At 46.5% G+C, this 16881-nt stretch overlaps 1 protein-coding gene across 12 annotated transcripts in view; it reads right to left on the bottom strand.

The window, feature by feature from the left end:
- Positions 1–14246: 14246 nt before the first annotated feature.
- The window catches only part of ZNF532 (zinc finger protein 532), a 54687-nt gene continuing 52052 nt past the window's right edge, over positions 14247–16881 (bottom strand). For 11 of the 12 annotated variants that reach the window (XM_077346891.1, XM_077346899.1, XM_077346892.1 and 8 more), the window contains one exon: positions 14247–16115. In XM_077346891.1, coding sequence (XP_077203006.1) covers positions 15621–16115 — 495 coding nt within the window. In that variant the 3' untranslated portion in view covers positions 14247–15620. The remainder of the gene's footprint in view (positions 16116–16881) is intronic. The other variant, XM_077346903.1, reaches the window with a different exon arrangement.

Here is a 16881-nt window from a genome sequence, read left to right as displayed (position 1 = left end):
TGCAGAGCAGCAATCCTTTCCCCCAGCACCCGGGACCCCTCTTTAAAATAAATAAATACATAAACACATAACTCCCGCCCATTTGGGAAACCTTTCCAGGGCCTGCTATAGACAGAGGGCTTTCAATTACCTAGGCCGGCTAGTTCTGTGACGTCTTCATCAGAGCAGGAGCTGGGGACGCAAAGTCCACTGTAGTAATCAGTGCTGTCCTAGGAGGCAGAATTCTCTTTAGTAGTTACCGTCTGAATAAACTGAGGGCAAAATTGGGTTGATATAGACCAGTGGTCTCCAACCCCCGGTCTGGGGACCGGAACCGGTCCGTGGATCGGTCGGTACTGGGCCGTGGCTCCTCGTCCTCCTGCCCGACTGCTGCCTCGGGGGCTGCCCTGCCACTCTACCACCGGCTCACCTTTGGTGCTCTCCAGGGCCACCATGGCTGGGGCTCCCCCTCGGCATGGCACTGCACAGCTGCTGCTGGCAGCCCCCCCAGTGGGAGGTGGGAAGTCAGGGGCGCCGGCAGGAAAGCAAGTGGAGTAGGGGCTCAGGTGGCAGCAGCGACGTCCCTCGGCAAAAGACTGCCCCTTCCCCCGGGCCTCAGTAAAATTGTCAAGCATTGACCGGTCCCCGGTGATAAAAAGGTTGGGGACCACTGATATAGACCAGGGGTAGTCAAACTGCGGCCCTCCAGATGTCCATGGACTACAATTCCCAGAAGCCCCTGCCAGCATTTGCTGGCAGGGGCTTCTGGGAATTGTAGTCCATGGACATCTGGAGGGCCGCAGTTTGACTACCCCTGATATAGACAAAAGCAGACACAGGCTCTTGTTTCAATGACTGGAAAGGGACAACATATCACAGCCCTTCACCAAACCACAGCTGTTTACTAAAGTGGCACACCTGCTGTACTTGGAGTTTGCAGTACTGCCCTCGGAATCTTCCGGAAGGAGCCTCTGCAGTCACGCATTCGCTGTAAGAGCCCAGTCTGTCCGTATTCCCACCGAGGACATTGCTGCCGAGTTTCCCAACAGAATCATACACTGCAAATGTCAAAGCAAAGAGGCTCCGTGTTGTCCACCCACTAGCTGAACAAAAGCTTCCATTTTATTAAACTGTTTTAATCCTGCCTTCACCCGTCATTCGCTGGGCCTCAGGGCAGTCCGCCTTCACCAGCCAAAGCTAGGAAACGCGTTCAAAGTGATATAACAGCTTTTCACACCTAATAGCACAAAGCTCTCAAGCACTGCAAGGTACCACCATCTTTACGCCAAAGTCTTGCCTAGGTAAGTTGGCCTTACACCTGGGTGCTGTTTGCAGAGTTTAAACATGCAAAGTCGGGCCGAGCACCAAGATGCTTGAAAGAACAAAACAGTTATATTAGGAAGAGAAACAACATTGTAAAGAAAGCGGGGAAAGAGATGTCTGCCTAACTCTTCTGTTCTGTATTCACTCGTTCTGTTTTAGAGGCAAGCAGGAAGGAATGATAATAGTCATCCATGGAAAAAAAGTATGAATTGATTTAATGCAATTAACATTTTTGGTCTGCATCTAAAGGCAGGCTGTTTAAAGAACGGTGCATGACATCTGTGATGTCCTCATTCAGTAGCTGTAGCTCTTTTCGGTCACAATGTTTTGGCACCCCAACCGCTCATGAGAGGAGATTGTGCTGGGTGCCAATACATGCGGTTGCAGTTTGTATGAACGGGACAATCCACATCTTCTCTCTTTTGGGCACATTTTAAAAGTACTCGTGAAAACCTTTCAATCGCATGCACCAAGGTTGGAAAATTGCCTGTTTTGAACTGCTCACACAATTTGGCAACCGCGTGTGTTGAAAGGATCATACAAACACAATCTCCAAAAATGTAAGAACTGAAAGAGGTTATTCAACCCAAGCATAATTAGGTCTTTTGGTACCCAAGACAGAAAGAACCAACACTCCCCTCCCTGCCGCCAATGTTTGTAACTTGTTATGTGCGAAGTCGTGTCCGACCCATCGCGACCCCATGGACAATGATCCTCCAGGCCTTCCTGTCCTCTACCATTCCCCGGAGTCCATGTTTGTAACTACAGAACAATAAATAACAGACAATTTTTGCCCTTTACAATTGACCTCTAGATTCCTCTACCTCAGCTTGCCTCACTCTGGTCTTGAAACAGAAGAAACACTTCGTGCAGATTCTACTTACTCCTTACAGCATAAGCTTTGGGCTTCGCTGCATTCAGGTCAGAAAGGAAAGTGGCAACGTCTTCCCAACATCCCTGAGAGAGATTTCCGGCAAAGGAGGGGAAAGGAAGCAACAAGAAGACCAAAAGCTTGAGCATGGGTACCTCCATTTCATCACCTCTCTTGTTTATCTCCAGGCTTCGTTCTTTTGGCAGGAGGGTATATTTAAGGACCTCAGGGACGACCTGCTTCATGTTTGTGGGCAACTCCGTCATCTCCCCTTAATTGGAAGAGGCTTAATCGACAACTGCGGCATGATGGAAATTGCACGGAGCGTGGAAAAGTTATTTAGGCCCCGACGTCTTCTTGAATCGGACGGCTTGCGTGTTTCCTCTCTGCCCTTTTCCGCACCTGCTTCAATTCGTTACACAGATCAAGAAGAGGCTCCTTTGCCTTTTGGTGGCACTCCGTCACAGCTTCGTAATTATACTTCCAGGCATACATTTCAGGAATTTTCGGTTGTCACAGATGGTGCCGAACCGGAGATGGAAGAGCCCGATTTGCCCACATTAGGTGACAGTGTAGTGGCAATTGGGGATGCTTCGCTGCCAGCATCCTGACTATCACATTTCTGTCTTGCTCTTCATTCAGTGTCCATCATTCTCCTCTTGCTCTGTCACTCTCAAAACAAGCCAGGGAGGTAGCATACTGTAGTAGTTGGGGAACAGACCATGAGAGAGGAAATCTGAGTTCAAATAGCCGTTCCACCTTGGAAATCCCTCAGTAAACTCTCAGGCCCAACTCTCAGCCTGACATGGTTGCCATGCGGGTAAAAATGAAGGCTGGGAGAAAAAATGTGCCAGATGAGACAGCGACTCTCTGCCTAAGGTCACCAGTGAGTTTTATAGCAGGATGGGGATTTGAACCTGGGATGTCTAAAACAACAGTCTAATCCAGGGATTCCCAACTAGGGGTCCACGGATCCCCAGGGAGCTCCGGAGGGGGTTTGCAGCCTTTACCCTCCTGCCTTAATGGACTTGGCCACAAGCTATGGACTTGCCCACTTCCATTGCTCTGCCTCCCTGTCTCCCAAGCATGAGTGATTTCTCTCATGGTTTCTGTGCCTGGGAGAGGGCGGAGCCTGCACACCTACTCCTGTCTTGAACTGCCTGTCTCCTCCCCCAGAACTCCTTGAACCTGCTTGTTAACATGGGTGGTGATGTCACTTCCAGTGATATGTCACTTCCGGGGGCACGGCAAGGAGGCGTGGCAAGCTGACATCATTTCCAGAGCTCCTTGAAGCCTGAAGAATTATTTCAGGGGTTTCTCCATGGTCAAAAGGATGAAAAAGGCTGCAAAGCTGAAATCTACTGATCATGAGATCCACTAAGCTGCAAGGACATGACAGGATGTCCCAAGTCATGTGACAGGAAGAGGGGACAGAGATATCAATGGAGGTATTTGAAGGGTTTTCAAATGAGCCCAAACCATTTCCTAGGTGCTACAATGGCTTCTCAGAACAGCACTTTAGTACTTACCAAAGTATTAGAATAACTTCTCAGAGATAAATTCAAGAGTGTAGCCATGTTGGTCTGAAGCAACAGAACGAAGTAAGAGTCCAGTGGCACCTTTAAGTCTAACAAAGCTTTATTCAATGTATGAGCTTTCATATGATAAAGCATGCATGCACATGAAAGCTTATACCTCGAATAAAACTACTACTTCTCTTGTGAGGGGAATTCTGCTCAACGTGGCAAAATCATTTTACATGATGAGGGATGGGAGTTGTGGCCTAGGATCACTGTAGGGTTCGTCCATAAACACCTAGGTTGAATCTGCACTTAGTTTATTCCGTTGTGGATCCTGCTGAATCCAGATTGATTTGAACTCGGGTCTTCCTCTTCCCCCCCCCCCATTGAAACAGAAAAGTGTTCTGCATGTGATTAGGGACGCTCAGAAGGGGAGGGGGGAGCCAAGCACAGCAGGAGCCTCTTTCTTTCTTTTCTTGAAGAGGGGGGGGGGGGGAGGAGAGGATTGGAGACAGCAGAGGAGAGAGCTTCTGCCAAGATAAGTTAGGACTTCCCCTTTAAGCCTGGGAACCAGGAACTGACGCCCTGACCAATCAGGGCTTCTCTACCACGGAGATCAGCAGCAAATTCGGAACAGGCAGAGCTCCGCTTGCTTTCTCATTCAGATTCTTCAAATATTGAGGGTTAAAACCACTCCAGGATACTGCAGGAAAAAGGTAGGGTCACTCCAGATCAATCATGTTTGTTGCAGAGGGAAAATTTAAATCAGACAAAATCAAAATGGAAATCGCATTCAGTGAAGATGACAGGGACTAAATCAACCTGGGATTGGAGTAAAAGCTCCATGCAGATTCAGCCCGTTTCTTTAAATGAGACCTTACCCTTCCGCATCCTCTTTTACCATGTAGGCCACAGATAACAGGAAGGCCATGGGTTAGATCCAGTCAGTTCTTCCGCAGTGCAAGAACAAGTCTTCTTTTGATCCCCAAGGCTACAGGTCCCATAGGTCACAGTAGGATCACTTCCTCTGTCCCTCCATCTCCCCAACATTCTTCATCTCCTCACTATCACATCAATAGGCCATGAAGCATCCATCATTGGTGCTAACAGCTGCTTTTAAAGTATAATTTTTAATTTTATGCTGATTTAGAGCCCCTTGCCCCCTTCAAGGATCGCTGCCTTGTTGTGGCAAGGGGGCTTGCGTAGTTCAGTGAAGCTATGAGCTATGCCGTGCAGGGCCACCCAAGACGGACAGGTCATAGCTGAGAGCTCTGACAAAAGGTGATCCACTGGAGAAGGCAATGGCAAACCACTCCAGTATCTTTGCCATGAAAACTCTATGGACAGTTCCAATAGGCATAACGATATGACGCTGGAAGATGAGCCCCTCAGGTCGGAAGGTGTCCAATATGCTACTGGGGATGAGCAGACGGCTAGTACGAGTAGCGCCAGAATGAATGAAGCGGCTGGGCCAAAGCCGAAAGGACGCTCAGTTGTGGAAGTAACTGGTGGCGAAAAGACAGTCCGATGCTGTAAAGATTTTTATTCCATAGGAACCTGGAACGTCAGATCCATGAATCAAGGCAAGCTGGACGTGGTTAAACAAGAAATGAGAAGACTGAACATCGACATTTTAGGAATCAGTGAACTAAAATGGACAGGAATGGGTGAATTTAATTCAGATGACCATCAGGTATACTACTGTGGACAAGAATCTCGCAGAAGAAATGGAGTAGCATTCATAATCAATAAGAGAGTAGGAAAAGCAGTCTTGGGATACAATCCCCAAAATGACAGAATGATCTCAGTTCGAATCCAAGGCAAACCATTCAACATCACAGTGATCCAGGTCTACGCCCCAACCACTGCTGCTGAAGAGGATGAAGTTGATCAGTTCTATGAAGCCCTACAACACCTTCTAGAAGCAACGCCCAAAAATGATGTGCTTATCATCATGGGGGATTGGAATGCTAAAGTAGGAAGCCAAAAGATAACCGGGATAACAGGCAAGTTTGGCCTTGGAGTACAAAATGAAGCAGGGCACAGGCTGGTAGAATTTTGTCAAGAGAATACAATGGTCATAGCAAACACTCTTTTCCAGCAACCCAAGAGACGACTCTACACATGGACATCACCAGACGGTCAACACAGAAATCAGATTGACTATGTGCTCTGCAGCCAAAGATGGAAAAGTTCTATCCAGTCAATAAAAACAAGACCAGGAGCTGATTGTGGTTCAGATCATGAGCTTCTTATTGCAAAATTTAGGCTTAAATTGAAGAAAGTAGGGAAAAGCACTAGGCCACTCAGGTATGAACTAAATCATATCCCTGACGAATACACAGTGGAGGTGACAAATAGATTTAAGGAATTAGATCTGATAGACAGAGTGCCTGAAGAACTATGGACGGAGGTTCGCAACATTGTACAAGAGGTAGCAACTAAAACCATCCCAAAGAAAAAGAAATGCAAGAAATCAAAATGGCTGTCTGAGGAAGCTTTACAAATAGCTAAGGAGAGAAGGGAAGTGAAAGGCAAGGGAGAAAGAGAAAGATACACCCAATTGAATGCAGAATTCCAGAGAAAAGCTAGAAGAGATAAGAATGCCTTCTTAAATGAACAGTGCAAACAAATAGAAGAAAACAATAGAATGGGGAGGACCAGAGATCTTTTCAAGAAAATTGGAGATATGAAGAGAACGTTTCATGCAAAGATGGGTATGATAAGGGACCAAAATGGTAGGGACCTCACAGAAGCAGAAGAGATCAAACAAAGGTGGCAAAATTATACAGAAGAACTATACAAGAGCGAGCTTAACATCCCTGATGACCACAATGGGGTAGTTACTGACCTGGAGCCAGACATCCTGGAATGTGAAGTCAAATGGGCCTTAGGAAGTCTGAGCAACAATAAAGCTAGTGGTAGTGACAGCATTCCAGTTGAACTATTCAAAATCTTAAAGGACGATGCAGTAAAAGTGCTACACTCAATATGCCAGCAAATTTGGAAAACTCAACAATGGCCACAGGATTGGAAAAGGTCAGTTTACATTCCAATCCCAAAGAAGGGCAATGCCAAAGAATGTTCAAACTACCGCACCATCGCACTAATTTCTCATGCTAGCAAAGTTATGCTCAAAATCCTACAAGCTAGGCTCCAGCAATATGTGGACCGAGAACTTCCAGAAGTACAGGCAGGATTTCGAAGAGGCAGAGGAACTAGAGATCAAATTGCCAACATACGCTGGATCATGGAGAAAGCTAGGGAGTACCAGAAGAACGTCTACTTCTGCTTCATTGACTATGCTAAAGCCTTTGATTGTGTGGAGCACAACAAATTGTGGCAAGTTCTTAAAGAGATGGGAATACCAGAGCATCTTATTTGTCTCTTGAGAAATTTATATGCAGGTCAAGAAGCAACAGTGAGAACTGAACATGGAATCACTGACTGGTTCAAAATTGAGAAAGGAGTTCGGCAAGGCTGTATACTGTCGCCTTGCCTATTTAACTTGTATGCAGAGCACATCATGAGAAATGCGGGATTAGAGGAGTCACAAATTGGGATCAAGATTGCAGGGAGAAATATCAACAACCTCAGATATGCAGATGATACCACTCTAATGGCAGAAAGTGAAGAGGAACTAAAGAGCCTGTTGATGCGGGTGAAGGAGGAGAGTGCCAAAGTTGGCTTGAAACTCAACATCAAGAAAACAAAGATCATGGCATCCGGCCCTCTCAATTCCTGGCAAATAGAAGGGGAAGAAATGGAGATAGTGACAGATTTTATTTTCCTGGGCTCCAAGATCACTGCAGATGGGGACTGCAGCAAAGAAATTAAAAGACGCTTGCTCCTGGGGAGGAAAGCTATGGCAAATCTAGACAGCATCCTAAAAAGCAGAGACATCACCCTGCCAACAAAAGTGCGTTTAGTCAAGGCTATGGTCTTCCCAGTTGCAATGTATGGCTGCGAAAGTTGGACCATAAGGAAGGCCGAGCGTCAAAGAATTGAGGCTTTTGAACTCTGGTGCTGGAGAAGACTCTTGCGAGTCCCTTGGACTGCAAGGCGAACAAACCAGTCAGTCCTAGAGGAGATCAGCCCTGACTGCTCTTTAGAAGGCCAGATCCTGAAGATGAAACTCAAATATTTTGGCCACCTCATGAGAAGGAAGGACTCCCTGGAGAAGAGCCTAATGCTGGGAGAGATCGAGGGCAAAAGAAGAAGGGGACGACAGAGAATGAGGTGGATGGATGGAGTCACTGAAGCAGTAGGTGCAAACTTAAATGGACTCCGGGGAATGGTAGAGGACAGGAAGGCCTGGAGGATCATTGTCCATGGGGTCGCGATGGGTCGGACACGACTTCGCACATAACAACAACAACAAGAGCCCCTTGTGGCGCAGGGTGGTAAGGCAACCGACATGCTGTCTGAAGCTCTGACCGTGAGGCTGGGAGTTCTATTCCAGCAGCCGGCTCAAAGTTGACTCAGCCTTCCATCCTTCCGAAGTCGGTAAAATGAGTACCAAGCTTTCGGGGAGGTAAACAGTAATGACTGGGGAAGGAAATGGCAAACCCCTCTGTATTGAGTCAGCCATGAAAATGCTAGAGGGCATCACCCCAAGGGTCAGCCATGACTCGGTGGTTGCACAGGGGATACCCTTACCTTTATTGTCCTATTTGTTTTATTGTCGTTGAAATGAATTGTATGTCTGATGAAATAAAGGATGAAAATCGGACAAGATTACCCCTTTTCCTTCTTGCGTTCACGGAACAGCTGGTGGGATTTAACCCGTTATACAGGTATACAAAAAATAACCACTAGGAACAAGCCCTGTATTAAAAAGGTAGCCTTTATTATTTCATTCACTCTGTACAAAAAAAAAGAGAGAAAAGAAAAAAAAAATCCACACTATCACCGCATAGTGACAAACCCATTTGATATACAAGTCAAAAAGTGCACGTCAACAAGCGTGAGGGTTTCAAGAGGTACACATGTGTATTTTTAAAAAGGCAGTGATAAGCTAGCACACATCACTGACATAATGGGTAACGGAATCCCAAGTATACTCTGCTAGAGTTTTTTGTTTTTTGAAATATAAATCCAGAAGTTCTCTGTAACCCCCCAACACTTGATGAGTCTAAAGAGAAAGGGAGGGGCCGAAAAACTAGCATTCGGTCATCCGCAAATGAAGAGCACAGAAGGGATAACAATTCTTCTCCGTGTATCTAGAATAGGGGTAGTCAAACTGCGGCCCTCCAGATGTCCATGGACTACAATTCCCAGGAGCCCCTGCCAGCGAATGCTGGCAGGGGCTCCTGGGAATTGTAGTCCATGGACATCTGGAGGGCCGCAGTTTGACTACCCCTGATCTAGAACCTTTAGAAGGACCAGCAGTTCCTCTGTTCCCGCCCATCCAAAACCGATGAACCGTTTTCACCAATAAATAACAGAATCCCACAATTCCTTAGCCCCCCAGCAGAAAATCCCCCGACATTTATTTACATCTGAAATGTGTTTCATACAGTTATGAAAAATGGATTTAACCCAGAGAGCGGTGACACCTTCCCTTTCAGAACGAAACGTTTACCTATTTTATAATCATGCAATTCTCTCTCTCTCTCTCTATGGATATATACATACATACAAACATCATTTTGCTTTTTTAATTTTAAAAAAGTACAAAACTGGTTTTGGGGAATACTTACAGACATGGTATAAAAGCAAACAAAAAGAAGAAACAAAACGTTAAGTCACAGGCAGCTCAATGCCAAGTAGGCAGTGAACCGGACGTCGTATTTCCCCGGACGTCCTGAAAGCGTTCACTAGTGAAACAGGTACACTCAGAAGTGTTCAAAAAAAGCACCAGACTTTGCACCAAGGAAATCCAGAGTGGAAACTCATAAAATGCCAATCAAGTGATATTGATTAACACATTTCCACCAGAAGAGTAGGGGTCAAAAGCCACAGGGGGGGGGGGCAAAGGTTATGAGCGACTCCTCTTTTCTCCTCCCGTTGCCCGATCAGGCCGTCTTTTGAAAACATTAACATGGTTTTGGTGGCAACAGTATTTCGGTGAATGAAACTCCATGCTCAAGAGTTTGCACAGAATAAGGATTCCTGGTTATGAGAACGTTTGCCAACAAGAACGGTAGTTACTCCTGTGCCTAGCATCTCCGTTTCAGTAGTTAGTCCAAAGTTGAAATCAGAAGGCCAAAGTTTTAAATCTCTCATTCCACTTTTATTGGATATATTAATCAGTCAGCATCTCAACGACCAGAACAGGGTCCCGGGTAAATACCTCCCGTTTTCTGACTCTTCCTCAGTGATGGCCAATCCAATACCTACAAGTAGGCAGTATCAAAATAATTAACCCAATAATATAAATGTGTACAAAGTAATATAAGCCGACCTGGATCCCTCTGCCAACATACCTATGTTCCATTTAGCAGTTATCATAAATCAAGTAAGTCGTATTGCCATACTTGATTTATGATCACTGCTAAATGGAACAGAGATATTGGATTGGCCATCACTGCGGAAGAGTCAGAAAACTGGAGGTATTTACCCGGGACCCTGTTCTGGTTGCTGAGATGCTGACTGATTAATATATATATCCAATAAAAGTGGAATGAGAGATTTATAACTTCTGATTTTGACTCTGGACTAACTACTGATGCTATGAAATCAACGATGCATCTTCTTTTCTTTATAGCATGGGCGACTGCAAACCTCTGGATTATATCAACCAGCAGCAGTGTTTCATGATATACTATATATCATGAAAAACTCATATACCAATTCCAGCCGTTTTTCCAATCCGCAGTGTGCACGTATCTCTGATTAAAAGATAACATGTTGGAACACTTGATGCATGGCGAATGCAGCTTGAAGGCTTAGCCTAGACTGGGTTCAATGATTGTCAAATCTCACTGCTCCTGCACTTTGTATGGTCTACATCAGGGGTAGTCAAACTGCGGCCCTCCAGAGGTCCATGGACTACAATTCCCAGAAGCCCCTGCCAGCGAATGCTGGCAGGGGCTTCTGGGAATTGTAGTCCATGGACATCTGGAGGGCCGCAGTTCGAATGCTGGCAGGGGCTTCTGGGAATTGTAGTCCATGGACATCTGGAGGGCCGCAGTTCGAATGCTGGCAGGGGCTTCTGGGAATTGTAGTCCATGGACATCTGGAGGGCCGCAGTTCGAATGCTGGCAGGGGCTTCTGGGAATTGTAGTCCATGGACATCTGGAGGGCCGCAGTTCGAATGCTGGCAGGGGCTTCTGGGAATTGTAGTCCATGGACATCTGGAGGGCCGCAGTTCGAATGCTGGCAGGGGCTTCTGGGAATTGTAGTCCATGGACATCTGGAGGGCCGCAGTTCGAATGCTGGCAGGGGCTTCTGGGAATTGTAGTCCATGGACATCTGGAGGGCCGCAGTTCGAATGCTGGCAGGGGCTTCTGGGAATTGTAGTCCATGGACATCTGGAGGGCCGCAGTTCGAATGCTGGCAGGGGCTTCTGGGAATTGTAGTCCATGGACATCTGGAGGGCCGCAGTTCGAATGCTGGCAGGGGCTTCTGGGAATTGTAGTCCATGGACATCTGGAGGGCCGCAGTTCGAATGCTGGCAGGGGCTTCTGGGAATTGTAGTCCATGGACATCTGGAGGGCCACAGTTCGAATGCTGGCATGGGCTTCTGGGAATTGTAGTCCATGGACATCTGGAGGGCCGCAGTTCGAATGCTGGCAGGGGCTTCTGGGAATTGTAGTCCATGGACATCTGGAGGGCCGCAGTTTGACTACCCCTGGTCTATATACTTGTATTAAAAAAAAAACATTCTCAGGAGGAACCCAAATTCTGCACTCGGTACCATATTTTAGCAGAGAATTCGGGGCATTAGGAACTATGTAAGACGCGTGGCTCGGGCTATGGTTTTGGAAAGGACTAAGCTAACACCATTTCACATGATTTTGGGTCCAATGGAACTTGGGCAGGAGCTGGCCTACCTTGCTGGAGAAGAGTTTAAGTCAGGAAAGGTCAAGTTCAAATCCCATCCCTGAATTCAAGATATGGCAAACAACCCACTAAGTGCTAGCATCAGTGTAGAGAGCCAGCTTGATGTAGTGGTTAAAAGCTGGAGAACTGGGCTTGATTCCTTCCTCCTCCACAGCAGCCAGCTGGGTGACCTTGGGTCAGTCACAGTTCTCTCAGAGCTCTCTCAGCCTCATCCACCTTACAGGATGTCGTTTGTGCGAAAGGGAAGGCAATTGTAAGCCACTCTGAGGCTCTTCCGGGTATAAAGGGGCAGGGTTCAAAAAAACAATTCTTCCTCCCTCGACCCTGCAGCATGCACAAGATGGGGATAATAATACATTGTTGCTATAAGGCAGGTTTTCTCATCCAGGGTTTCCTGAAACCCTGGGGTTTCTTGACAGCTCTGGAAGGGTTTCCTGAATGGCTGGGTGTAAATTTTTTAAAATATATTTTTTAATTTAGTAAGCATTTATCAGGTGATATGACTATATTCCACCCCCCCATTGGCCCAAGATGGGCCTGGAGGGGGTGGGAAGGGGAGGAGCCCGGGGTGGGCGTGTACACAGCTATGCTCCCCAACTATATTCTGCAAAATTGTGGCATTTCTGTTGTTTCTCAAAGCCTGAAGACTATTTCAGGGGACTCTCAACAGTAGAAAAATTGAGGAAGGATGCAAGTTTCATCCCAGAAATGTAAAAATATACACAATCTGTCACCCTAAACTGCTTTTTTTGGGGGGGGGGGAGAACTCGATCTTCCTTGTGTTTTCGGAGTACCATGGAAGAATTATTCCTTTATGAAATACTTGATATATTCAAAGTGCTTTACAATGCTTAGACTGCAAATCCCCGTGAGATGTCTAAAAATGCCCATAAGGCTACTGCCTCTTTTAATGCACAACTTTAGAAGTCTCCGTTCCTTCTATGTATTTGACTTCCACGAATCCCTGGGCGCTTTCAAACACACTAAATTAATGCATTTTCAGCCCACTTTTCGTGCCCTTTGAAACTGGACTTTGCTGTGTGAAATAGCAAAATCCACCCGCAAAGGGTCGCTGACGCGGACTGAAAATGCATTATTTTGCAAGTGTGAAGGCAGCACCATCTGTCTCATTTACATAACCAGGAGGCCAAACAGCTATTGGTTATGAGAAGCTTGGGCTCACCTCTGGTTTTAATTCAGAGAGAAGCTGCCACGAAAACAAGATCCTGGTCCAGCTCAGAATTCAAAGCAAAAAACACAAGAAATTGCATGAGAAATTATAACACAAAGGGATACATTATGCTGAAAAGCAGCTGGTAACAGGTAGCAACCTTCTCTCAACAGACATCTAAAGCAGGGGTAGTCAACCTGCGGTCCTCCAGATGTCCATGGACTACAATTCCCATGAGCCCCTGCCAGCATCTGCTGGCAGGGGCTCATGGGAACTGTAGTCCATGGACATCTGGAGGACCGCAGGTTGACTACCCCTGATCTAAAGTATTCTGAGCAAGATTCCAGTCCAGTAGCATCTTAAAGACCAACAAGATTTCCAGGGCATAAACTTCAGAGAGTCACAGCTCTCTCCGGACAAAGGGCGAGCCATTTACCCTTTAAGTATCAGAATAGCCAGCTTTAGCAGAAAAGAGTGACCCCATACCCCATACCAAGCCATGTGTCAAGGCTTACAATACCTCCAATCAAGTTAACACAGATAATGGTTCCGATATAAGCATTTTAGGAAATTACACGATGCGCCACTTTCCCCTCCCACCCCCATAACCCGCCGTCACTGTAAACGTATTCACAGAACTGTACACAATTTGATCCGTCAAGAGCAGCTGAGCTTAATTCCACATTCTATTTTGCAGGAAAATGCTAGCTTAAATACTGGCTTTACCGATGTTTAACGAGGCTTATGGAGAGTCCACGAGCCCTATTCAGAAAGTGCAACAGAGGAGCTAAGGAGAGAGACGGCTAAGGAACATGAGCAGGACAACCCACGCACGTGTTCTCCTGTGCAAAGTCTACTGAAGGGATTAACAAGAGGTTTTTGTGTGGTTCCTATGGATTTCAGTGGGGGCTTTAGGGGAAGAGAACCTACAAATGGATTAGGTCCCATGTAATATGCTATATATGCAGAGACCTGCATTCCGATAACCTCCCTGGATAATGCAAGCAAGTCTCTCCAATTAGGTTGGAGACATCTGAGGTGGGTAGATCCATCCTGCTATAGCTTCCACAGCAATTGTCCTATGATACCTATTCATTTCAAAGGCCCTTTTTTGGTAAAAGAACAGCCAGGTGGTTTCCACCCAATGTGCTCTCTACGGGTGGAGAGACTCTCTTATATGGATACCCAGTTTACAAAGAAGCACCAGAAAGTCTTATGCAAGAGATTAAAGTAACATGATTCCAAATACTCTCTTTTTGGTCATGAAAAAACCAAAACAAAAACAAAACAATAAATGCGCGACATAATTTGGGGCTCTGGTCAAATGGAAAATAAAACCCAGCTTGCTTTTCTTTCCCCTGATTCAGTTTAATCTGGCACAACCTTCTTCTGAAAATGCTCCTTTCGGCCCCTTCTGACTTTAACTTACAAGGTGTGGAGGAGGCTGATCTTGCATCTGTCCTTCCGACAGCCTTGGAAAATTCAGAAGTTCTTACATTACGTGGGGTCGCTACCAAAAGCAGCACCGCCACTGCCCTGCAGGGGGAGTGCTGGCACAGGAAGGAATCATGTGATAAGCCACAGGGGTTCAAGGGAATTGTAGTCCATGGACACCTGGAGGGCCATAGTTTGACTACCCCTGAGGGATCTGGAAACCGACATCCTCAAAGCCCTTTAGGAAAAAAAGCGGTGCAAGTTCGCCTCCCACACTGCTCAAGTAACGCTAGAAAGAGACCATGTGCGAAGCGGCTGAACAGAAGAAGAAGAAGAAGAAGAAGAAGAAGAAGAAGAAGAAGAAGAAGAAGAAGAAGAAGAAGAAGAAGAAGAAGAAGAAGAAGAAGAAGAGTTGGTTCTTATATGCCGCTTTTCCCTACCCGAAGGAGGCTCAAAGCGGCTTACAGTCGCCTTCCCTTTCCTCTCCCCACAACAGACACCCTGTGGGGTGGGTGAGGCTGAGAGAGCCCTGAGATTACTGAAGAAGAAGAAGAAAAGTTGGTTCTTATATGCCGCTTTTCTCTACCCAAAGGAGTCTCAAAGCAGCTTAAAGTTGCCTTCCCATTCCTCTCTCCACAACAGACACCCTGTGGGGTGGGTGAGGCTGAGAGAGCCCTGATATCACTGCCCGGTCAGAACAGTTTTATCAGTGCCGTGGCGAGCCCAAGGTCACCCCGCTGGATGCATGTGGGGGAGCGCAGAATCGAACCCGGCATGCCAGATTAGAAGTCTGCACTCCTAACCACTACACCAAACTCCTAACCACTATACCAAGAACCCTTGGTATCGCCCCGATATGAAGAACTCTGCTTTAAAGGAAATATTTAAAGACAGAACAAAAAAAACAGGGTTTTCCTAGTAAATACCAGTACAGACATATAACAAAGAGTATAAAAATCATCTGTTTAAATATATACATACTCTGTTCAACTCAAATACTGCTTCCTTTAATGCCGTATTTTTGGGAGGGGGGTAGACTTGGTGCGGGCGCACGTCTATAAGGATATAAAGACGCACGCGCACGCTGTCCAAATATATCTATCTCTCTACATATATCTACTCTCTATATTGGAGAAGTGAGGAAGATTATATATAGACTATATTGCAACCGCTTGGCCAGAACCGTTAACACTCTTATGGTAGGTGAACTTTCTGTACTGCCCCCCCCCCCCCCAAATTGTTTATCTTTTGAAGTAGAGACGGGTGAGGGTTTTTTGCTTTCGAACCACACGTGTGAGACGTAGGAGAGGGAACGCTATTTCTCAGCCGAACTCATCCGTTTTGATTTGATGAAGGCCATCCCATGGGTCCGCATGTGAGTGTTTAAGGCAGCTTCTGTTTCGAAGGTCTTTGAGCAAACTTTGCACTTCCGGTCGGGCGCGGCGTTGTCGGAGGCCTCCTCCTGGCGGCTGGGCTTGTTCTCCTGCTGGCCGTCCTCCCCGGATCCGTTCTGTTTGGAGACGAGCTGAGGCTCCTTCAGCTTATGCACGATGAAGAGGTGCCGGGACAGGGAGACGTGGGAGGTGTAGCAGAGGCCGCATTCCCGGCACTGGTAGGAAGAGCCGTCGGATTTATGCTGGGGGATGTGTTCGTGGAACTGGAGGAGGTTCTCGGTCGTGAAGCCGCACACCGCGCACTTGTGGACTTTGAAAACGTTGATCTTCAGCTTCTTCAGGGGCTGCGTGATGGCTCCTCGTGGGGGTCTCAGCTCCAGCACGGGCTCCTCCAATTTACGCTTTGGACTGGGGACCTGAAGTTGAGAAGACAGCCCATTGATAAAAACCCAATAACTGTGCTGTCATGCTTAGTAATATTTGTTGTTTCTATACTTCGGAAGAAGCAGCAAACCGCTATTGGAGCTGGGGCCTGTTTATACCCTCTTTAGCCCTCTTTAAGTATTTGAAAGGTTGTCACTTGGAGGAGGGCAGGATGCTGTTTCTGTTGGCTGCAGAGGAGAGGACACGCAGTAATGGGTTTAAACTGCAAGTACAACGATATAGGCTAGATATTAGGAAAACAATTTTCACAGTCAGAGTAGTTCAGCAGTGGAATAGGCTGCCTAAGGAGGTGGTGAGCTCCCCTCACTGGCAGTCTTCAAGCAAAGGTTGGATACACACTTTTCTTGGATGCTTTAGGATGCTTTGGGCTGATCCTGCGTTGAGCAGGGGGTTGGACTAGATGGCCTGTATGGCCCCTTCCAACTCTATGATTCTATGATTCTATGATTCTATGATTCTATGATCCTGCGTTGAGCAGGGGGTTGGACTAGATGGCCTGTGTGGCCCCTTCCAACTCTATGATTCTATGATTCTATACAACGGATCAACCAAAATGGCCACCAGTAAAGTTCAGAACAGAGAAAATTAAAGTGATTTTCACACAAGTGCGCTGGTCGTCCACACCAGTGGTTGATCTAATCAACTGTTCCGATTCCTACAGAGACTATCCAAATGACTTGGAAGGCACAGAAGTCAAAGCCTGTCCCTTTCTGAGTGATATTACCTTAAAGCATGGAG

This window comes from Paroedura picta, chromosome 7 (assembly GCF_049243985.1).
Source record: "Paroedura picta isolate Pp20150507F chromosome 7, Ppicta_v3.0, whole genome shotgun sequence".
NCBI lineage: Eukaryota > Metazoa > Chordata > Lepidosauria > Squamata > Gekkonidae > Paroedura > Paroedura picta.
The sequence above is the reverse complement of the archived record's forward strand: the minus strand, read 5'-3'. Positions and strand labels throughout refer to the sequence as shown.